Below are 24,974 nucleotides of genomic sequence, written 5' to 3' on the forward strand. Positions count from 1 at the left end.
CCAGGAAGGGCCCAGGATGGGGAACATTACATCAGGAAAGGATTCATTATTGTGGAAATTGTACAAGGAAGGGGCCCATTAAAGGGAACATTATTACAGGAAGGGGCGAAGTATGGGGGAAATTATAACAGGAAGGGGCCAGAATTGGGGACATTATTACAAGGTGGGGGGCATTATTACATGGGGGTGAATGCAAAACTTGTATGTCTTTATAGGACCCAGAATCCTATAAGGGCCCATACATCTGATCATCATGCAGCTGGTGGCTCAGGTCCAACATTTTGCACTGGGGCCCATCAGACTCTAGTTATGTCACTAAGTGAATCCATTACAAAAGTCAATGTTATCAAGAAAGTTTTCATGTTTCCTGTTTTTGTGGGGGTTGCAGGTTTCATTTTCAGTGTAATGAAGCTGGGAATTTCCCCTTAGAGAAGCAGACAGCTCTCAAAACAGGTTCTATTGCAACAGCAGATTTACAGCAAGCAAAGGGTCACGTACAGCTGCACTAAGGGAGAAACCTAAAATCTCCTCACATTCATTTTACTGCAAGTGTCTTCTTCGTTTGGCTGCTCCTGGACACAACTGTACATGGAATCTCATCATAATTGCTTCTTGGAGCATTTTTACAGGGTCACTCAAAACTGAAAAATTTGAAGTTTTGGGATCTTGATGGTAAGTGTGAGAAATCCATATTTTTCTAAATTTAGGTTCTCCACTTATGTTATCTGTCACACAGTGGTAGGGTGTCATAACTTTCATTGGGAATGGATTGTAGCACAGTGTATGATCTTGATCAAGTATTTTAGTAGGTTACTTGGCTGATAGGAAAATGCTGATGGTTTACATGAAATAAGTAATGTTAAGTACTCCACATATGGCCAACTTGCTACCTATGTACACTTATATGAAAAAGTTTGGGCACCCCTATTAATCTTAAGCTTAATGTTTTATAAAAATTGTTTTTTTTTGCAATAGCTATTTCAGTTTCATATATCTAATAACTGTTGGACACAGTAATGTTTCTGCCTTGAAATGAGGTTTATTGTACTAACAGAAAATGTGCAATCTGCATTCAAACAAAATTTGACAGGTGCATAAGTATGGGCACCCTTATCATTTTCTACTTTTAAATACTCCTACCTACTTTTTACTGACTTACTAAAGCACTTTTTTTTGTTTTGTAACCTCATTGAGCTCTGAACTTCATAGCCAGGTGTATGCAATCATGAGAAAAGCTACATAAAGTGGCCACTTGCAAGTTGTTCTCCTGTTTGAATCTCCTCCGAAGAGTGGCATCATGGGCTCCTCAAAACAACTGTCAAATAATCTGAAAACAAAGATTATTCAACATAGTTGTTCAGGGGAAGGATACAAAAAGCTGTCTCAGAGATTTAACCTGTCAATTTCCACTGTGAGGAACATAGTAAGGAAATGGAAGAACACAGGTACAGTTCTTGTTAAGGCCAGAAGTGGCAGGCCAAAAAAAACATCAGAAAGGCAGAGAAGAAGAATGGTGAGATCAGTCAAGGACAATCCTCAGACCACCTCCAGAGAGCTGCAGCATCAACTTGCTGCAGATAGTGTCACTGTGCATCGGTCAACTATGCAACGCACTTTGCACAAGGAGAAGCTGTATGGGAGAGTGATGCGAAAGAAGCCATTTCTGCAAGCACGCCACAAACAGAGTCGGCTGAGGTATGCAAAAGCACATTTGGAGAAGCCAATTTCTTTTTGGAAGAAGGTCCTGTGGACTGATAAAACCAAGATTGAGTTGTTTAGTCATACAAAAAGGCGTTATGCATGGCGGCCAAAAAACACAGCATTCCAAGAAAAACACTTGCTACCCACAGTAAAATTTGGTGGAGGTTCCATCATGCTTTGGGGCTGTGTGGCCAATGCCGACATCGGGAATTTTGTTAAAGTTGAGGGACGCATGGATTCCTCTCAGTATCAGCAGATTCTTGACAATAATGTTCACGAATCAGTGACAAAGTTGAAGTTACGCAGGGGATGGATCTTTCAGCAAGACAATGATCCAAAACACCGCTCCAAATCTACTCAGGCATTCATGCAGTGGAACAATTACACTGTTCTGGAATGGCCATCCCAGTCCCCAGACCTGAATATCATTGAACATCTGTGGGATCATTTGAAGAGGGCTGTCCATGCTCGGCGACCATCAAACTTAACTGAACTGGAATTGTTTTGTAAAGAGGAATGGTCAAAAATACCTTCATCCAGGATCCAGGAACTCATTAAAAGCTACAGGAAGCAACTAGAGGCTGTTATTTTTGCAAAAGGAGGATCTACTAAATATTAATGTCACTTTTCTGGTGAGGTGCCCATACTTATGCACCTGTCAAATTTTGTTTAAATGCAGATTGCACATTTTCTGTTAGTAGAATAAACCTCATTTCAAGGCAGAAACATTACTGTGTCCAACAGTTATTAGATATATGAAACTGAAATAGCTGTTGCAAAAAAAACAATTTTTATAAAACATTAAGCTTAAGATTAATAGGGGTGCCCTAACTTTTTCATATAACTGTATATATGCTATATATTGATACCATTTGGATTGTTCCTTTCAATAAAATTTCTACCCTAGCTACAGTTTGCTATAAAAAGAGAAAAAAAAAACAACTCTCCTTCCTGGGTCCACCGCCGGATATCCACTGCAGGTCTTGGTGACTGGCATTGGATGTGGCAATGGATTGTATACGGCACTCATAAAGTCATTAGAATAGGTGCTCAAGTAGGGCATCCATCCCAAAATCAATATAAGTAAATAACTCGGCACTCAAAATGTATTGTGTTGAAAAAAAGGTTCCAATTTATTTTGCATACAGTGATCAATTAAAGTTTTCGCTCTAGGTGTAGACCTTCATCAGAAACCGTATGCTGCTTGTTTAGGGAACCACGTATCCTAGTACAGGGAAAGTTACCAGTGCCGTGGGTCTGATAAACAGACCGGGGAAATGTAGTCCGGTGTAGCGGTTAGGCTTAATAGGATAACCTGTTATATATTCTGACTTGATGAATAAACCATGTGTTCTGGCGCAGGGTCTATGGCATTGGCACGATACATTTTTAGTACCAAGTTTTTTTATTACGTTGGCATTGGGTGTGGTTCTGACTCCACCTTGACAGCAGGACAGCCAATCAGTAAGCTCCGTGGCTCTAGTGGGGCGTTCCTGTATAGATAGAATGCCCCATTCAGAGGTGCTGAGCTCATTGATTGGCTGTTATGCTTTTGAAGAACTGTAGACCTGGGAAAGGTGAATATAGCGTGTTTTTTTCTTTATAGCAATTGGGGAGAAATTTAATTGAAAGACGACAAACATTTTAAAACCTGGGCAATTTTTTTTATCTTTGCGCTTTTGTTTTTACCTCCCCTCTTCCAAATGCAATAACTTTTTTATTCTTCCTTTAACATAGCTATGTGAGTACTTGATTTTTGTGTGACAATATCCTGTGCCAGCTCCATATTGTGATTGCGATCACCAGTGGATTCACCATTATTGCAAAAATTAATTTCACTGACTGCTGTAGAATGAAATGAGAAAATGTCATGGATTTACAAAATACAAAAATCATCTCTCATTACCTAAAATAAACATTTAATTGTACAACTGTAAGCTCCCATATAGAATTATACACCTGTGTCATAGATAAAAGCGCCATTTTGATACCTTATTAGTGAATTCAGCATTCATTTATTAGCCAGTGGAACAAAGAGCATTTCTGACGTGGACGTACAGTATCATGTCCATGAGTTAAACAGACAGCCCAAAAATTTCATTGGGAGCTGTGTAATGCCTAATTTCTCCTGTAGTGGCGCTGCAGAGGTATTGAACCCTTGTTACTTGATTTGCCAATAGATTAGAAGGGTATGTTTCCACGTTCAGGAAACCCAGCGCTTTGGATGCAGCGGATACCCCGCTCCGCCCAAAGCGCCGCCCCTGTTGTACGCCCGGTGATTCCAGATGTGTTCATTGAGCACATGCAGAATCACCGCATCGTATTCATTGACTGAGGTAATTATCTTGCGGAGACGGAGCGTCTCCGCAAGATAAATAGACATGCTGCGGTCTATAAAGACGCGCCACATGTCCGGATACGCAGGGCCGCCGGATGCGGCCCTGCGCACATAGTAGAGACAGGATTTCATAAAATCCCCTCCACTATCCTGTAACATCTGGATGCTGCGGATTGGACGCTGCGGCTGTATGCAGTGTCCAATCTGCAGCAAATCCTGATGTAATACGCCCAGTGGAAACATACCCTAAGTAAGAGTTCAACTAGCAGGACATCTTGTGATTAGTATAACCCCAAAGTTCAGAAAAAGGTATATTCAAGTTGGAAAAAAATGTCATCCAGTTCCACGATCATGCAATCTTTTTTATTAGTGTATAAGTATAAAACTACCTTAGTCATGATGAGCACCTGAAACGCATAGAAGTTTTTTCTTTGTCATCCAATCTACTGTATACTTATCCACTAATAATAATGTCAGTATTTGGTCAGTATTTTACCTCAGTATTTGTAAGCCAAAACCAGGAGTGGGTGATAAATACAGAAGTGGTGCATATGTTTCTATGAAACTTTTCCTCTGATTGTTCCACTCCTGGTTTTGGCTTACAAATACTGAGGTAAAATACTGACCAAATACAGAACGTGTGAATGTGGCCTTAGCCAGGATGCAGCTCTCAGGATGCACCATATAAATGGAGAACAACATCCAAAGATGAACCAAAAACGTTTGTGTGGCAAATATTAAACTTTTATCTTGGCCAACTTTTAAAACTAAATGTCTTCTTTAGTAGTATGTGAGCATTCATTTTTTATTCTTTTTATTTTATTTTTTTTTTTTACTTGTTTTTTTTCGGAATTTTCTTTTGCATTAAAGCTTTTGGAATATTTCACATTACTTCCTCTTTACCTTCCTACCGTGGAAGCTCTTACACATATCTACCATCCCTTATCTGACTGAAGAGGAACTGACACAGCAACAATAAACAATTCTACAGTAACATAAAATCTGCTGCACTGAGTATATGAAGAAATAAAAAAATTACATAAAGAGAAAACCACCCAAAAATTTCAACCAAAAAGCTTTGTGATTTAGGTCAAATGTAAATCAAACTTGAGCAGTTTTGTGAGTATTTTGCTTTATTTCTGTAATGACCCTGCGTTACATGAAATCATGTTATATACTGTTGCCATGGCTGGATGATAGGTAAGTTCACAAGCATCAGATCCAAAAAAATAGCAAAAACTGTATATATAAATCGCGATACTGTTAAATAAATTATCGGCAAATCCTCCCCATTTTACAGATTTGACTTCTAATTTTCATTTTATGTCCGTGCAGAAGATCTCAGTACTTCAGAGCCTCCCCTGGTGATTCCCTTGCTGTTCTCTGTGTTATCCAGCCTCCTGCAATGTTGGTTTTTCCATCTGACCTCTGTGGCCTTTGATTTTAAGCATTGTAAAATATACTTGCATATTTTTCTAAAATAATCAGCAGCAAAATTTACAATAGTTGAAAACTATTAAACCAAAACCATGCTCAATTCATATAAGAAATTACATACTCTCAATTTAAAAATCTGTACCTTAGGACAACTTCTGCATGGAAATCCTGGCACTACATGGATGGAATTTGTTCATATCTCATCTACTTGGCAGCTATTGTATTCTGCTGTGGATTTTCTGGTAAAAAAAAAATCTGGATGGAAAATCTAAGTGGTTCTGCCAGTTGTGAACAAGCCTTATCATTAGAGCTTCCTGTCCCAGGCCTTATTGTCCCACTGACTTAAGGTACCTTCACACGAAACGACATCGCTAGCGATCCGTGACGTTGCAGCGTCCTGGCTAGCGATATCGTTTCGTTTGACACGCAGCAGCGATCAGGATCCTGCTGTGATGTCGCTGGTCGCTGAATAAAGTCCAGAACTTTATTTGGTCGTCCGATCGCCGTGTATCGTTGTGTTTGAAAGCAAAAGCAACGATACCAGCGATGTTTTACACTGGTAACCAGGGTAAACATCGGGTTACCAAGCGCAGGGCCGCGCTTAGTAACCCGATGTTTACCCTGGTTACCAGCGTAAAAGTAAAAAAAACAAACAGTACATGCTCACCTGCTCGTCCTCCAGCGTCTGCTTCCTGACACTGACTGAGCACCGGCCCGAAAGTGAAAGCACAGCGGTGACGTCACCGCTGTGCTGTTAGGGCCGGAGCTCAGTCAGTGTCAGGAAGCAGACACTGGAGGACGAGCAGGTGAGCATGTACTGTTTGTTTTTTTTACTTTTACGCTGGTAACCAGGGTAAACATCGGGTTACTAAGCGCGGCCCTGCGCTTAGCAACCCGATGTTTACCCTGGTTACCCGGGGACCTCGGCATAGTTGGTCGCTGGAGAGCGGTCTGTGTGACAGCTCTCCAGCGATCAAACAGCGACGCTGCAGCGATCGGCATCGTTGTCGCTATCGCTGCAGCGTCGCTTCGTGTGAAGGTACCTTAAGTAAGGAGGCTAGGTTGTGGCTTTGTTCTTTATCCCTACCCTCCACAAGCTTAATTTTATCCACATACTTAGGATGAAGTAGAAAGTGCTAACCGGTACTAATGGATAAAGGAGACCTCTAAAATTTCTGTCCAAATGTTTTGCCTGTTTTTCCATTTTTTATAGGTATATTTTTGAGTAAAATGTAAATTGTTCTTTTATTCTATAAACTACTGACAACATGTCTCCGAATTTCCAAGCAATACATTTTGTATTTTTTTCTGAACAGGAGAAGTGGTCAAAATTTCAAAAAATACCCAGTGCTTTCAGACCCCAAATAATGCAAAGAAAACAAGTTCATAATCATTTGGAAACAACAATACTAATATTTTAACTCAGGACTCAGGAGGAGTTCAGAAATCAATATTTTGTGGAATACCATGATTTTTAGTCACAGCTTTCATGCGTCTTGGCATGCTTTCCACCAGTCTTTCACACTGCTTCTGGGTCAAAAATTTAAGCAGTTTGTAACGCCCACAGGGCGTGATAATGTATAGTGGACTCACTAGACAACTGATGGTGCAGTGGCGGCTGTACAACCGATACTCCAAAGACAGGAGAGTGGATCTCATAAACCAAAAGATATTTATTAACAAGGTTAAACAAAAAGGGAAAAAGGTGACAGAGGGAAGGAACCTCTGGATCACGGCACTTTAACACGTAGTGGAGCACCGAGCAAGGTGTACCCCTATACAGGGATTTCCTCGTCACAACACCAGGTGGCCTGAATGCCGCGAATCCAGGACCAGGGGATGACCCATATTGACAGACTAGAAACACTGTGGAATACTTGGCTCTGCTGGTGGAATCCCGGAAGCTTCATGAAATCCCAGAAAGGCTGAACCCCCTGGTAGCAGTATCTGGAGGGTTCCGTGAGGAGAGGCTAAGTCAGCTTGGAGTGGGAACCGGAGTGACCAGAGGGATCGCCAGAAGTGGATTCTGTGAAAAGACATCCGTATAGTGCAGAGCGTGGCCTGAAGCTGAGGAAACAATCCCAGAGAATGAACACATTGCCCAGGCACCACGCTTAAGGGGAGGATGCCTTTTATGCACAGAGCATCACAGCACAGACAGCCCTAATAGAGAACTGATGCCTTGCAGTTTTAAGTATGTGCAGGAAGCGAGCATTTCCAGGAGGCCTGCCAGAGGATGCAGGTTCTTAGCAGAGAAAGGAGACGCTGATCGACTGGAGCCACGGACAGGGTGAGTAGTACCAGTGGAGCTGCGTGATAGGTGCCGGTCTCCCTGCGCAGTGGAGACAGGGCCTGCGGCTGAGGGCATGACACAGTTCTTCTTTGTTTGATGGATTGTGACTATCCATCATCCTCTTGATTACATTCCAGAGGTTTTCAATAGGATTCAGGTCTGGAGATTGGGCTGCCCATGACAGGGTTTTGATGTGGTGGTCTCTTAATTTTTGACAGAGCTGTATATTTTAAAATGGTATTTAGTAGAAACTAAACTTAAAGGGGTCGTCCAGTGAAGATATACTGTATTATCACCTATCTATTGGACGGGTAATAACTTATAGATCATTAGGGGTCTGACTTCAGGGATCCACACTGATCAGGAGAATGGGGCACTTTTTCATCTTATCCTTATTTGAATGGATCAGGAGTGTACATGTCCGAAAATTATTACGTTCATTTTCCATGGGTCTGCTTAGTGCTCCACTCTGCTTTTTTTGGTGGTTGGACTGTAGAATCGCAGGAAACGCAGGATGCAGTAACGGTCTGAGGCAGAGCAAGAGTTAATGGATTTATAATAGGGGATACTCCACAAAGGGAGATAAAGGATTAAGCAAGGGGGTGTTGAAAATGAAGAACAGAAAGGAACAACAATTAATGAAACAAACTTATCAGTATGTTGATCTCCTGGCTGTTGAGGCTTGCAATCCCACGGTGGCGCCCGCACACGTGGCATGTGAAGTCTATGGCGTGGTCCTGAAGATGTTAAGGATCCAGCTCCTGACGGAGGCGGCGTATCCGGCTTGTCCTAGGCAGGGTCCTGTGTTCACGGTTCATCCTGTGTGAAGTGGCACAGTCTGTGGTACCGCCGGAGTGTGACTCAGTTCGGAATTGTAAGTGGGGAAGAACCTACCTGGCTCTGTATGGATCACCCGTTCAGTCTTTGAAGGGGTTACCCATTCAGCCTTAGGCCGCACGCTAGCGGCAATTAGCAGGACAGTGCGGGTCAGCTTCTCAGTCACGGGAAGAAGCGGGTACACAGCCAACTGCTGCTCACAGCCCATCTGTGCAAAGGCCGGGGGAATACCGCACGAGCCTGCGCTACCACACCTCACACAGAGCAGAGCACCAACCTTCCCCTGCCGCACACTCTTCCTTCACGCCAAGGGTCCCGCTTTCCTGTGCACAGCCCCTTTTATGCCTGACACGCCCCCTGCTGTTAAGGTCAGAGGTCCGTCCAGGCCAGAAAGCTCTCCCCCCGGGAACAATGGTGACAACCCGACAGTTCCGGCACCGGCACCAGAGAGATACCCCCGGTCCGGTCCATCTTCCTACACTCCCCCTCTCCTTTTGCTTGCCATTTCACGGGCGAGAGTTCTTGTAATACACGTTGACACTATTCTATCCCTTGTATGAGTTGTTGCCAAATAAATTGTTCCTGATTGTATCGATTACGGGATATTCCGGCTGTTGTTCGTCTGGAGCGCCGTAAGTCAGAAGGAGTAGCCGAGTAGCATTGGGTGGTCGAGTCAGGCTGCATAAGTGAGGGCGGGGACACGCCTGCTTCCCCAGGACAGATATTTCAGGAGCTTCAGGCCCTTGTCTCTCCCTTAAACCTTTAGGCGGCTGTACGGGGTATTCTTCCTCTTCATAATCTACTATAATCAGCGGTGGTGCCTCAGGAGCATCTTGCTTCTCCTCCATTTGATCAGGATCTTTTGACAGACAGGGTTGTAGCATATTCCGGTGAACAATTCTAGTGGAAACGTTCTCTTCTTCTTCAGGCTGAATCTTGTAGATGGGCCCTTCAGAGTTAATTCTCTGTTTTACCTGATACAGGTTCTTTTCCCACCAATTTTCCAGTTTAACTCGAGGACGTTTATCTCGAACTAAAATGCGGTCCCCAGCTTGGAGAGCTGTCCCTCGCAGAGGAGCTATTTCTGAATGTTCCAGTTCTTGCAATCTGGTCTGCACCAGTCGATGTAGAGTCTGCAGGCGTTGACGATGTTCTCGGACCCAGGTGGACATACCCGTCCGCAGGTAGTCCTCCTCTGGATCTAGTTCCAGCTCGGTAATATCTTTCCCTGGGTGGCAACACAGCAGAGTATATGGAGTATAACCAGTGGGTCGGTCGATTCGGTTGTTGTATACCCACACTAGCTCAGCCACGAACTCAGGCCATGGGGCCTTTCAGTCTTCCTCCAGTGTTCTCAACATCTGGATTAGGGTACGGTTGAAACATTCACAAGTCCCATTTCCCTGAGGGTGGTAAGGTGTTTTGCGAGATTTATTGATTTGGTACAGATGGTGTAGCTCTTCCATCACTTTTCCAAGAACACAGGCACCCTGATCTGAGTGGATTCACTTCGGACAGCCGTACACTTGAATGAAATTTATACAAATGGCATGTGCAGCGAATTCAGCAGTCTGATCACTTGGTCATTACCAGGCAATGGTCATATCCTTGATAAGCCGGCCCAATAGTCAGATAGTCTATCATCAGCACTTCCAGAGGGGCAGAAGTCACTATGGTTTGTGTGGGAGCCCTTTGTTCTGGAGGTTTCGCTAACTCACAACTTTGACATAGCCTGCAGGTCTCTTCCACTACGGCCTTCAGCCATGGATGATAAACTAATCTTTACAGCCACTGAAAAGTTTTCTCTTGGCCGAAGTGAGCTCCTCTTTCATGTGCCTCTGTGGCCACCTTGAATAACAGCAAATAAGTGGCCACCTTGGATAACTTCTGGAATTACCACTTGCCAGGTGACACCCAGTTCCCGCTGAAGCTGGACCAGGCCATGTCAAATACTAGACTGTAGCGCAGTACAAAAAGAATAAGCAAACACATGGTCCGAGACAAGCCAGGGAGTCAGTAACGGTCAGGAGTGGATAAGCCAAAAGATAAAAGACAGAAGCAGGTCAGGATACAAGCCAAGTCAAAACCAGGAAATCAGCACAACAAAGGGAAAGACGGAGTCAAGACGGGAATAGGGGAAAACATAGGGGCACAGTTTCAGACAGCAAATGCAGCAGGACAAATCAGAGCAATCAGAGTCAGCTACAGCAGCACTAGGCAAAAATTATAACTGACATCGCTTGCAGGAAGCAGCAGCAATAAATAGCCAACCTGAACCAAGACAGAGGCTGGGAAAGATTAACTCTTGACATGACCAGACCGGGAAAAACGAAAAGCAGGTCTCAAAACCCGGTCTGGATCATGACAGTACCCTCCTTTCAAGGGGGCCACCGGACCCCCAGGTTTCCCAGGATACTGTGCATGAAATACCTGAACCAATCGATCAGCATGAACCCATCACGCCGGGACCCAGGATCAATCCTCAGGATCGTAACCCCTCCAATGGACCAAATACTACAGCGAACTGCAGACCATGTGCGAATCCACAATCCGTTCCACCTCATACTCCATCTGCCTATCCACACAAACCAGAGGCGGAGGGGATGAAGCCCCATCAGAGGAAGGTACAAATGGCTTTAGGAGAGACTTATAGAACACATTGGGGATCCGAAGCAACGTACTTGGATGTAAGTGAAAGGCAACTGGATTGACAACCTCAATTACCTCATAAGGACCTATAAACCTGGCACCTAGCTTAGCGGAAGGATCTTTCAGCTGAATGTTCTTGGTAGGCACCCAAACTTTATCTCTCACCAGGAATATGGGTCCTGTACATCGTCACTTATCCGCAAACCGTTTATGTTTGCCTTGAGCTTTCCCAATGTTCCTCTGGACCTCTCTCCATACGTCCCTCAGCCGCTGAATGGCCGAATCTGCACCTGGACTCCCTGAGTCCATCCTGCAAAACTCACCAAAATGGGGTGAAAGCCATAATTAAAAAAGAGCGGAGAGGTGCCCATGGACTGATTAATACAACTATTAAAGGCAAACTCAGCCACTGGTAACAAAGAACATCAATCATCCTGCTGGGACGTGGCAAGACACCGCTAAATTTGTTCTAGAAACTGATTGGTCCTCTCCATCTGACCATTGGTTTCGAGATGATAGACCGAGGAGAATGCCAAAGTAATACCTAACCTTTTTAAAAAAGCCCTCCAAAATTTGGACACAAATTGTACCACCCTATCTGAAACCACATTCAAAGGCACACCATGCAATCGCACCACATGCTCAACAAAAAACCTAGAAAGTGTTTCAGCATTAGGCAGTCCCGCCAAAAGAACAAAATGCGCCTGTTTACGGAATCTATCCACCACCACCCAGACCACAGTTTTGCCATTGGAAGGAGGGAGATCAGTGATAAAGTCCATGGACAAATGAGTCCAAGGTCTATCCGGAATTGGCAATAGCACCAATTCCCCGCAGGTTATGATAGCTTTTTGCATGGGCACAAGTATCACAGGAAGGCATGAACATGGTGACATCAGAAGCCATAGAGGTCCACCAAAACAGCCTAGCAATAGCTATACGAGTGGCCGAGTTTCCAGGATGCCCGCTAAGAGCAGAATCTTGGAATTCCTGGAGCACCCTCAACCGGTACTGAACAAGGCAAAGAGTTTGCTGTCAGGCAAAGACGGAGGATCAAGAGACGAATCTCCCACTCCAATTCTGAGGACACTGCTGTCACAACCACCCCATGCTGAGGAATGGAGGAAGGAGGTTCAGGAGGTGATATCGGATCCAAGCTGCCAGATAGGGCATCCGCCTTGACATTCATGGAACCAGGCCGAAAGGTGATAGAAAAATTTAAGCATGAAAAAAAGCAACCACCTCCCCTCTGGGAGTCAAATGTTTGGCCAACTCAATATAAGGCAGATTCTTGTGGTCCGTAATCACCGTGAACCGATGAACAACCCCTCCAAAAAGTGCCTCCATTCTTCAAAGGCCATCTTGATAGCTAAAAGCTCCTGATTCCCAACATTGTAATTTCTCTCAGCAGGAGAGAATTTTTTCGAGAAGAAGGCACAGGGCTTCAGGTTAGTCAAAGTGTCGGGTCCTTGGGATAGCACCGTCCCCACCCCCACAACCGACGCATACACCTCAATGATGAACGGTTCAGACAGATAAGGCTGGACCAAAACAGGGGCAGACATAAAGCATTTCTTTAATAAAGCAAACACCTCCACACCCGGAGCTGACCAGTTTTTGAGATCAGCCCCCTTACGAGTCAGATCAGTGAGGGGCTTGACCACCTGTGAAAACCCCTTAATGAATTTCCTATAATAGCTTGCAAACCCCAGGAAACGTTGAAGACCCTTTAAGTCTCTGGGTTGCATCCAATCCACAATGGCCCATACCTTCCCAGGGCCCATACAAAACCCCTTGTCAGACAGAATGAACCCCAGAAAGAACAATTCTTGGACACAAAATGTGCATTTTTCAGGTTTTGCAAAGAGCGAGTTTTCCCATAACCTCTGGAGAACCGCACGTAGTTGAGCCATGTGAACTTGTTTGTTAGATGAAAACACAAGGATATCATCTAAATATACCACCATAAAGCACCCAATAAAATCAGAAAATACATGGTTGATAAAATTCTGAAAAACAGCTGGCACATTAGTGAGACCAAAGGGCATAATCAAATTCTCAAATAACCCTTCAGAAGTGAGAAATGCCGTTTTCCACTCATCCCCCTCCTGAACACGGATTAGATTATATGCTCCCCTGAGGTCCGATTTAGAAAACCATTTGGCCCCCGATAATTGATTGTACAAATCAGGGATGAGCTGAAGGGGATAGGTATTTCTCACTGTGATCTTATTTAATTCCTGAAAATCGAGGCACGGGGCAGACCACCATCTTTTTTTTTTACAAAAAATAATCCAGCTGCCACAGTAGAGACAGAGGGACAGATGTGGCCTTTACGTAGGCTTTCAGAAATACACTCCTTCATAGCGGTTCGCTCTGGGCCAGAGAGATTGTACAAACGGGCCTTGGGCAGTTTAGCACCAGGAACCAGATTAATAGTACAGTCAAAAGGACGGTGTGGTGGTAAGACCTGGGCCTCCTTTTCGGAAAAAAACATCCTCAAAATCCATTAGGTACTCTGGAATACCTTCCAGAATAACTTATGATACAAGTACTGTAGTAAGGCAATTTTTGACACAATTAGGACCCCATTTGACAATGTCCAGAGATTCCCAATCTATCACAAGGTTATGTAACTGTAACCAGACGAACCCCAACACCAGTCCTGTAGGCAGGTTGTCCAGAACAAAACATGAAATACATTCCTGGTGCAAGGAACCTACTTTAAGGAGAAACTCCTCCGAGACAAATTTAATGACATTCTTAGCCAGTGGTGTTTTGTCAATGGCAATAATATGAATAGGAATCTCCAGCCTAACTGTCCCTAACTTACACTTGGTCACCAAGTCAGAGTCAATAAAGTTCATGGATGAACCGCAGTCAACGAAGGCAGAAGTGGGCGTGAAGCAACTCCCACAACTAAGTTCCACTTCAAACAATACTTTAGAGAATGAGGAAAAAGGTATCTGAGAGTTTGGGTGACCTCCTTGACAATCACCCAGACTCAGCGGCTTGTTATTCGGTGGGCAGGAGGAACACTCCTTTTTTCAATGTCCGGGATCTCCGCAGTAAAAACACAGCTTTCCTTCACATCGCTGTCTCCTCTCCTTCTCCTTGAGGTTGGTGGCCCCCACCTCCATAGGTTCAGACAGTGGCAAAACAATGGGATTAGCGAGGAGCAAAGGAATCTCTCGCTGTGTAACACCTCTCCAAAAGCCTCCGATCCATACGGATAGCCTGAGTCATAGCCTCCTCCAAAGAGCTGGGTGGTGGATGGAGAGCCAGAGCGTCCTTCAGGTGATCCAACCGTCCTCTCCTGAACTGACATCTCAGCGCACAGTCAACCCAAGACACTTCAGTGGACCATCAACGGAAATCAGAGCTATACTATGCAGCCGAGAGCTTACCCTGAAAGAGACTCATGTTTGTGTCCTCTGCCACTCTCGCCCGGTCAGGCTCATCAAAAATAAGTCCTAGAGCCTCAAAGAACCTGTCCACAGACATACATTCAGGGTCAGCAGCAGGTAAAGAGAGGCCCACTATTGAGGTCCCTCCCGAAGTAAGGAAATGATTATCCCCACTCGCTGACTCTCATCTCCGGAAGATCAGGGTCTAAGAGAAAACAATAGCTTGCAACTGTCCTTAAACGTACGGAATCTCTCCTTTTCCCCAGAGAAGGTATCTGGGAGCCTGACCATAGGTTCAAGAGAGTGCAATGAGACCTCAACAGTGTCAGAGTGCTTACAGACAGACTGGGAAGAAGATCCCTGCAAAGATTTTACCATGTCAGAAAGCTCTCTTTGCAGGTGGTTATGAGACGTGGCCAAGGTCCTATGTTCCACAGACAGATCCTGCATCATTTGTGTCAAACTAGTCATTTGATCTGCCAAGGTATGGAGCAGATACATAGAAAGCAGAGCAGAGAAAAAAACCTGTCTGTTTCTGGTCAGTTATAATATCAGCACTAGACCGCCAAAGCACTATCCAATTAGGATCCTAGACTAGAACAAAAAAAGCAAAAACAACAAGGATCCCTAAAATATAACTTTTAATAAATAAAGCTAAAATCTATTTGTTCCAAATTTGAAAAACATTGGTGTATAAATCTATAACAATATTAACACAGGAGTGTACACGATGGGGACTGTCATAATGGAGTGTTATGTATATGGCTGTGGTTGACATTATGCTCTGGGCCCCCTCTTGGGATGCTTTGCTATTGTTATTTTTACTTTTAGGGTCACCACTCCATTAGGAGTATCCATATACCATTGGTCATTTTGCCAGTTGAAATGTTGGATATATGTGACCATAGGGCTGATTTAAACATCATGTGAATCAGTTGGAGTGGCCCCTTTTTTCATTTTATATTTTGGATAAACGAGATATTGGTATTGTGTTTCTACCCAATGAGTTACTATATTTGTCTACTATTCCCTATTAGGGGTGTTGTTTGGGGTAATTAACTAATTTTTTATTTTTTTTTGCTGTGTTCAGTTTTTTTAATTTTTTCTTGTTTATTTTTCCCATTTTTCTGATTTTTTATATTTTTTTCATTTTTGGGTATTGATTACACTTGGATGTTTTTTAGGAATCGCAGGGTGTGTATAGGGCTATCAGGGCCAGCCGTCGTGGAGTGGGGGCGCCTACCGCTGAAACTTAGGGTGCCAACCTCCGCTGTCAGGTAGGGACCAGTAGGCACCTGACAGGGTCTGACAGTCCCCATCGTGTACATTCCTGTGTTAATATTGTTATAGATTTATACACCAATGTTTTTCAAATTTGGAACAAATAGATTTTAGCTTTATTTATTAAAAGTTATATTTTAGGGATCCTTGTTGTTTTTGGTTTTTTTGTTCAGTTATAATATCACACTGCTGCAATGCCGGTAGGTGCAGGCTCCACTAGATGGCAGAGAGATAAAGGTATTAAATGGCAACATTATCGAAATCTACATAAACATTAATATTGCCCTATAATGGATATATATAAACCCAGTCGTATAGCATTACATAAGACGGGAATGTGGAGAACCACATAGAAGACGACCAAACTGGGTGCTAATACAAAAACATCTTTATTACTAATCAACATTAACAAGTTTTTAAAAAAGCCTAATTAGGCTCAAGACAAAAGACAGAACAAGGTGCAGTAATGGTGGCAATTACCCCATCCAGTCGCCACTGTGCCTGGAAAACGTGCGGACCAGTAACCTAAGGCTACCCTCTCCAGAAATGCATGGAATCTATATCACATATGTCACTCCCCCATGGTCCTCTAAGACCGCACGACTCGCCATGTAAATGCCCGGAAAAAACCAGGACTAGTCGCCGCAACTGCGGCCGGGAGTTTACCTGTAGACAGGGGGATGTTTGGAAGGAAGCCCGGACCGGTCCCACACGAGCACCACTCCATGGGGGAGTGACATATGTGATATAGATTCCATGCATTTCTGGAGAGGGTAGCCTTAGGATACTGGTCCGCACGTTTTCCAGGCACAGTGGCGACTGGATGGGGTAATTGCCACCATTACTGCACCTTGTTCTGTCTTTTGTCTTGAGCCTAATTAGGCTTTTTTAAAAACTTGTTAATGTTGATTAGTAATAAAGATGTTTTTGTATTAGCACCCAGTTTGGTCGTCTTCTATGTGGTTCTCCATGTCCACTAGATGGCAGTAGAGTGGAAGCAGGACTGCACCTCTAGAGAACTGGCCTGCAGTGCACTAGTGAGGCTACCACAGGTGGCAGCAGAATAGTCAAACAAGCTGGGTAAAATCCTAGGCTGTAGCGCAGTACCAAAGGAATAAGAAAACTCACGGTCAGAGACAAGCCAGGGAGTCAGTAACAGTTAACAGCGGATAAGCCAAAAGACAGAAGCAGGTCAGGATACAAACCAAGTCAAAACCAGGGAGTCAGCACATTAAAGGGAAACACGGAGTCAAGATGGGAATAGGAAAAAAACAGAGACACGGGTTCAGACAGCAAAGCGCAGGACAAAGCAGAGCAATCAGAGTCAGCTACAGCAACACTAGGCAAAAACTATAACTGACATTGCCTGCAGGAAGCAGCAGTGATAAATAGCCAACCTGAACCCAGACAGAGACTGAGAAAGGTTAACTCTTGACATGACCAGACCGGGAAAATGGGAAAACAGGACTCAAAACCCGATCTGGATCATGACAGTTCCTCACCACAAATCTTACTCCAGTTTGAGAATGAAGTATGATTTCTGGTGTAAGGCATGCCACAGCTTGTAATGAATTAGATTAGCTGTGACATCACACCCCAGCCCTGCCCCTGCTTCACCCATTTTTGTGAAGCTAGGTGAAACTGTTGTGAAAATGCCAAAAGACTATACATTTTATGTAACTCTGTATGTGTAAAAATTATGGCATAATTGCTTTGATGAATTGGTTCCAATGTATGTAACCTTACTTGCCTTTTATATAATTTTATGGTTAGTTACAGTGGGGGAAATAAGTATTTGATCCCTTGCTGATTTTGTAAGTTTGTCTACTGACAAAGACATGAACAGTTTATAATTTTAAGGATAGGTTAAGTTTAACATTGAGAGATAGAATATGAATAATAAAATCCAGAAAATCACATCTGGGCTGGAGCGGAGGACTTCGGCTGCATCCATTTCTGGACCAAATGCAACAAGTCAAACATTTGCAAGTGGGGAGGTTTATCACCATAATACGCCCAGTGATGAACCCTTCGGGCTCTGACAGACACAGTGACCCCTGAGAGTGCCAATATCTCCGTTTTCAACTTGGCATATTCCTGGGCATCCTGTAATGTCAAATCATAATAGGCTTTCTGGAGCTCACCAGTCAAATAGGGGGCTAGTACCTCTGCCCACTGCTCTGGTGGTAGCTTCACACTCTCCGCCACCCGCTCGAACACAGTGAAAAACGCCTCTATATCATCCCCTGGGGACATCTTTTGCATGACTTGTCTTACCACTTTCTGGAGGCAGGAGTCATCACCTTGATGTGGGGGAGGAGCGATTTCTCTGCCGCAGACATCTTCCGCCAGGAGTTCCTTCTGCCTTTGTTGTTGAATTTGCTGTGTTAGTCTCCTGCTGTACCTGGTGCTGCTGGTGTTGGTTCAGGATCAGGTGCTTGAGTAACTCCTTCATTTTGTCTGATCGTTGTTCCATCCCTGTAGACATCACCCAGGACATATGGTTTATCCACCGCTGCTACACGTGTTACTGGAATGTTGCCCGCATCCGAAACCACTTGTGCAAGGTCGGCTCACTTAGCTGCTCCTAAAGGTAGACACAGGCACAGGTTTGGTTAAAATCTCTGGGTGGTTTATTGCATCATAAACCAAAAACCCAAACTGGTAACAGAAAAACAGCCTGTCTGGCTCAAAAGAAAGTAAATAGTTCATACAACGTCCTGCCCAGTACTTCTGGGACAACACATATGGCAGCTTTCGCAGGAGCTAGCAGTCTGGAGGCTTCCTTCTTCCACACTACACACAGATAGAGAAAAAAAACTAGCTGGAAATTTAACTTTCTCTGTCATGATCTCCATGGCCAGAGAACTAGCATAAGCCTCAATAGGAACAAGCTCTTGGAAGATGTAACTGTACTGACCATGAACTAAACCTACCGCATCATCTAGAAGTAGCCAGGTAGCATGTCCTACTTTTTATCCCTATATGCCCAGCGCCGGCCGGAGAACTAAATAATGCTAGCAGAGGGAAATATAAGACCTGACTCACCTCTAGAGAAATGCCCAAAAAAGGAGACAGAAGCCCCCCACATATATTGGCGGTGATATGAGAAGAAACAACAAACGCAGCAGGAAAATAGTTTTAGCAAATTTGAGGTCCGCTTTCTAGATAGCAGAAGACAGAAAGCATACTTTCATGGTCAGTAGAAAACCCTAACAAAACACATCCAGAAATTACTTTAGGACTCTGGCATTAACTCATAATACCAGAGTGGCAATTCCTGATCAACAAGAGCTTTCCAGACACAGTAACGAAACTGCAGCTGTGAACTGGAACCAAAATACAAAAACAAAACATGGACGAATGTCCAACTTATCTAGTAGATGTCTGGGAGCAGGAACAAGCACAGAGAGGCTTCTGATAACATTGTTGACCGGCAAGCATCTAACAGAGAAGCCAGGTTATATAGCGACACCCAGATCTAATCAGAACAGGTGAACAGGGAAGATGATGTCACAAGTTCAATTCCACCAGTAGCCACCGGGGGAGCCCAGAATCCAAATTCACAACAGTACCCCCCCCTCAAGGAGGGGGCACCGAACCCTCACCAGAACCACCAGGGCGATCAGGATGGGCCCTATGAAAGGCACGAACCAGATCAGAGGCATGAACATCAGATGCAGTGACCCAAGAATTATCCTCCTGGCCGTATCCCTTCCACTTGACCAGATACTGGAGTCTCCGTCTGGAAACACGGGAGTCTAGGATTTTTTCCACAACGTACTCCAACTCACCCTCAACCAACACCGGAGCAGGAGGCTCAACGGAAGGCACAACCGGTGCCTCATACCTGCGCAATAACGACCGATGAAAAACGTTATGAATAGAAAAGGATGCAGGGAGGTCCAAACGGAAGGAAACAGGGTTAAGAATCTCCAATATTTTATACGGACCGATGAACCGAGGCTTAAACTTAGGAGATGAGACCCTCATAGGGACAAAACGAGAAGACAACCACACCAAATCTCCAACACAAAGCCGAGGACCAACACGACGGTGACGGTTGGCAAAAAGCTGAGTCTTCTCCTGGGACAACTTTAAATTGTCCATCACCTGCCCCCAGATATGATGCAATCTCTCCACCACCGCATCCACTCCAGGACAATCCGAGGATTCCATCTGACCGGAGGAAAATCGAGGGTGGAACCCCGAATTACAGAAAAACGGGGACACCAAAGTGGCAGAGCTGGCCCGATTATTGAGGGCGAACTCCGCCAATGGCAAAAAAGCAACCCAATCATCCTGGTCAGCAGACACAAAACACCTCAGATATGTCTCCAGGGTCTGATTAGTCCGCTCGGTCTGGCCATTAGTCTGAGGGTGAAAAGCAGACGAAAAAGACAAATCTATGCCCATCCTAGCACAGAATGCCCGCCAAAATCTAGACACAAATTGGGTTCCTCTGTCAGAAACGATATTCTCAGGAATACCATGCAAACGAACAACATTTTGAAAAAACAGGGGCACCAACTCGGAAGAAGAAGGCAATTTGGGCAGGGGAACCAAATGGACCATCTTAGAAAAACGGTCACACACCACCCAGATGACAGACATCTTCTGAGAAACAGGCAGATCTGAAATAAAATCCATCGAGATGTGTGTCCAAGGCCTCTTAGGAATAGGCAAGGGCAACAATAATCCACTAGCCCGAGAACAACAAGACTTGGCCCGAGCACAAACGTCACAAGACTGCACAAAGCCTCGCACATCTCGTGACAGGGAAGGCCACCAGAAGGATCTTGCCACCAAATCCCTGGTACCAAAAATTCCAGGATGACCTGCCAATGCAGAAGAATGTACCTCAGAGATGACTCTACTGGTCCAATCATCAGGAACAAACAACCTATCAGGCGGACACCGCCAGATGGTGCACTGGTTTGCGCTCCCGCAGACGCCTATCGATCTGAATGGCCATTGTCATGGACTCATTCAGACTTGCAGGCACAGGGAACCCCACCATAACATCCTTAATGGCATCAGAAAGACCCTCTCTGAAAGTAGCCGCCAAGGCACACTCATTCCACTGAGTAAGCACAGACCATTTACGGAATCTTTGGCAGTAAATTTCAGCTTCATCTTGCCCCTGCGATAGGGACATCAAAGTTTTTTCTGCCTGAAGTTCCAAATGAGGTTCCTCATAAAGCAAGCCCAAGGCCAGAAAAAACGCATCCACATTGCGCAACGCAGGATCCCCTGGTGCCAATGCAAAAGCCCAATCTTGAGGGTCGCCGCGGAGCAAGGAAATCACAATCCCAACCTGCTGTGCAGGGTCTCCAGCAGAACGAGATTTCAGGGACAAAAATAACTTACAATTATTTCTAAAATTCTGAAAGCTAGATCTATTCCCTGAGAAGAATTCCGGCAAAGGAATTCTCGGCTCTGATACCGGAGCATGAACAACAAAATCTTGCAAACTTTGTACTTTCGTGGCGAGATTATTCAAACCTGCAGTTACACTCTGTAGATCCATTATAGACAGGTGAACATAGAGCCATTCAAAGATTAGAAGGAGAGAGAAAAAAAAGAAAGACTGCAGCATAGACAGACTGGCAAGTGATCCAATTAAGAGCACACTAACTACTAGAGAAAAAAAAAAAAAAAAAAAAAATTTTCAGCAGACTTCTTATTTCTCTCCTTTCTCAGCCAAGGATTTTAACCCTTTAGTGGGCCGGTCAAACTGTCATGATCTCCATGGCCAGAGAACTAGCATAAGCCTCAATAGGAACAAGCTCTTGGAAGATGTAACTGTACTGACCATGAACTAAACCTACCGCATCATCTAGAAGTAGCCAGGTAGCATGTCCTACTTTTTATCCCTATATGCCCAGCGCCGGCCGGAGAACTAAATAATGCTAGCAGAGGGAAATATAAGACCTGACTCACCTCTAGAGAAATGCCCAAAAAAGGAGACAGAAGCCCCCCACATATATTGGCGGTGATATGAGATGAAACAACAAACGCAGCAGGAAAATAGTTTTAGCAAATTTGAGGTCCGCTTTCTAGATAGCAGAAGACAGAAAGCATACTTTCATGGTCAGTAGAAAACCCTAACAAAACACATCCAGAAATTACTTTAGGACTCTGGCATTAACTCATAATACCAGAGTGGCAATTCCTGATCAACAAGAGCTTTCCAGACACAGTAACGAAACTGCAGCTGTGAACTGGAACCAAAATACAAAAACAAAACATGGACGAATGTCCAACTTATCTAGTAGATGTCTGGGAGCAGGAACAAGCACAGAGAGGCTTCTGATAACATTGTTGACCGGCAAGCATCTAACAGAGAAGCCAGGTTATATAGCGACACCCAGATCTAATCAGAACAGGTGAACAGGGAAGATGATGTCACAAGTTCAATTCCACCAGTAGCCACCGGGGGAGCCCAGAATCCAAATTCACAACATTTCTCCAACCATACCCTGGAGGTGGAGGTATAGTGGGTAGGCTTCCTGCCCATCTCTGATCTACCCCCAATAAAAGCCATGCCCATAAGGTGACTAGATTGCTCTCAGCACATATCATGCTGGAGAAAACACTTATAACGTTCACATCACACAGGAAAGCAACCTGTCATGTACGACACCAGTGACTCTGTCACAATCATTATTGACAGAAATGATGGAGAGGCAAAATTGTTATGTGCTACGTAGAGAGAACCAGCAAGACTCTCACCAAATCAGCAAAAGCACAGTCACAGTTGCACTTGGCGCAAGCAGGCCCCTGAGGGCCGGAACTATTCTTCTCCTAGATTCCAGAGATGGAAGGAGGACTCTGGCAGATCCCTTCCCTGGCCCACTGTCACCTCGCAGCTGGCATCTGGTGACGCGGCCGGTGCCTAGTCAAGAACCAGGTGGTTACCTCTGCAAGAAACATTGGGAGTGAAGCACAAAGAGACAAGAGGAAGAACCCTAAGGAAAACACTGAAAAGATAGCTACCAATATTGCCAGCAACACTCACCTCCACAGCACATAGGAACTGTAATAAACAGCAAAGGCCTGATGATGAATACCTCCCAATCATCCCCAGACAACCACTCTGTGCTAACTTGCACAACAGAATGGACACAATCCCACCACTGCCTAGTACCAGCCACAGCAGTGTCCTGTGTTGCCTGGCTACCGGGGAACACAGCATGCCAGGTTCCCCGGGCAGAGAAATCCGTGGAAGATATGGCGTCCCGCATCCCCACGCATCCAACTACTCCAGAATGCAATGCTGTAAGAGATTGGAGCAGTTTTCATAAACGCGTGGTAGCTCCGCTTCCATGGTCAGGACAATGGCATCGATTGCGACTGGAGCAGCGTAGCAGCGGACCCTAACCATTCCCAGGTGGGTGCACGGAACAATTCCTAACAAAAATGCAGAAAGCTGCTCCTTGACATTTTAAGAATACTTTTGATAACATTTACTGTACAATTGTTAGAAAAACATTCCCTACTGAAAGTAGACCAGTAAGGAGCATTTCTCAAAATAGTATTTGGATAAAAGTTGTTTTCCTTGTTTTTAGGTAATATAAGATGGAAGATGCTTTTTTACAACTGTACCAAGAATTCAAAAAGTTGCAAATTATATGCTCCAAACAGGCTGAACTTCTCCAAACATTGCTTTCAAAAAAAGGTGACACTAATGGTAAGACAAATGTCTTCAAGAGAAGCGGTGTTGTTTTTACTGGAGGAGGTGGTTGTACTTCCTGTAAACTGTGATATTTTATGGCATAGACATTTCTCTGTCAATTGACTCCCATTTGTTGCATTTGCCTTTTAGCACACACCATGAGTGCAGTCTTTATGGAAAGGAAGAAAGTGTATTTCTAATATGGCTGACCAAGTGAAGTTCTAAAAAGTATTAGAAAAATAGCTTTTAAATAAATACATTTTTAAATAAAATATCTGACACATTATTTTTCTTATGTATACCCCAATATTTTGTGTTACAGTGTTAGCCAGAAAAAAATGTTGCAATTCCAAGCATCCTTGAAATTATGCCTTAGAAAAAAATTTTGCTCTGAAGTCTACAACTCTTTGCCCTGAGTCTGTTATATGAAAAACTAAAATTGGCTAGGATATAAAAAAAAATTCTAGCATCACCTATCCTCAAGAAGGTTATTAAATGTCCCTTGGGGGCCACACTGCTGGGACTTAAGGCGAACCTGTCAGCAGTTTTCGCTGTTATAAGATACGGCCACCACCTTTCAGGGCTTATCTACAGCATTCTATAATGCTGTAAATAAGCCCCCAGTCTGACCTGCAAGATAAGAAAAATAATTTTTATTATACTCACCCGGGAGGCGGTCCGGTGTGATCCGGTCCGATGGGTGTCTCAGGTCCGGGTCCGGCGCCTCCCATCTTCTTGCGCCGCCGCCTTCCTGCTTGATTCGTGGCTCCCTGGCTGCGCAGGCGTGCTTATCTGCCATGTTGAGGGCAGAGTAAATTACTTCAGTGCGCAGGCGCTGGACCTCTCTGACCTTTCCCGGCGCCTGCGCACTACAGTCCTTTGCTCTGCCCTCAACAGGGCAGATAAGTACGCCTGCGCAGGAGCGCAATGCCGGGGAGCCACAAATCAAGCAGGAAGGCGGCTTTGCAAGAAGATGGGAGGCGTCGGACCTGGACCTGCAGCACCCATCAGACCAGATCGCAACGGACCGCCCCCCCAGGTGACTATAATAAAACTTATTTTTCTTATCTTGCAGGTCGGACCATGGGCTTATCTACAGCATTATAGAGTGCTGTAGATAAGCCCTGAAAGGTGGTGGCCGCATCTTATATCAGCGAAAACTGCTGACAGGTTCCCTTTAATCACGAGTTTTAGACTTAATTTTTTATTTAAAAAATTTACTTGTTTGATGACATACCGTTCTTGCATGTCACAAGGGTTACATGTCCCACTAACTAGCTGCCGCTATGTACCTGAGTCCCAGTCTAACTACATAGTCACAGTTTTAACTACTACAACACATCATGCAATAGT

The 24,974-nt window shown here is 44.4% G+C and overlaps 1 protein-coding gene across 2 annotated transcripts in view; it reads left to right on the forward strand.

The window, feature by feature from the left end:
* The first annotated feature begins 456 nt into the window (after positions 1-456).
* The window catches only part of LOC143818473 (TRAF family member-associated NF-kappa-B activator-like), a 61,258-nt gene continuing 36,740 nt past the window's right edge, over positions 457-24,974 (forward strand). The window contains exons 1-2 of one of the 2 annotated variants that reach the window (XM_077299768.1): positions 457-672; positions 23,515-23,636. In XM_077299768.1, coding sequence (XP_077155883.1) covers positions 23,525-23,636 — 112 coding nt within the window. In that variant the 5' untranslated portion in view covers positions 457-672; positions 23,515-23,524. The remainder of the gene's footprint in view (positions 673-23,514; positions 23,637-24,974) is intronic. The other variant, XM_077299770.1, reaches the window with a different exon arrangement.

Source organism: Ranitomeya variabilis, chromosome 3 (genome assembly GCF_051348905.1).
Source record: "Ranitomeya variabilis isolate aRanVar5 chromosome 3, aRanVar5.hap1, whole genome shotgun sequence".
NCBI lineage: Eukaryota > Metazoa > Chordata > Amphibia > Anura > Dendrobatidae > Ranitomeya > Ranitomeya variabilis.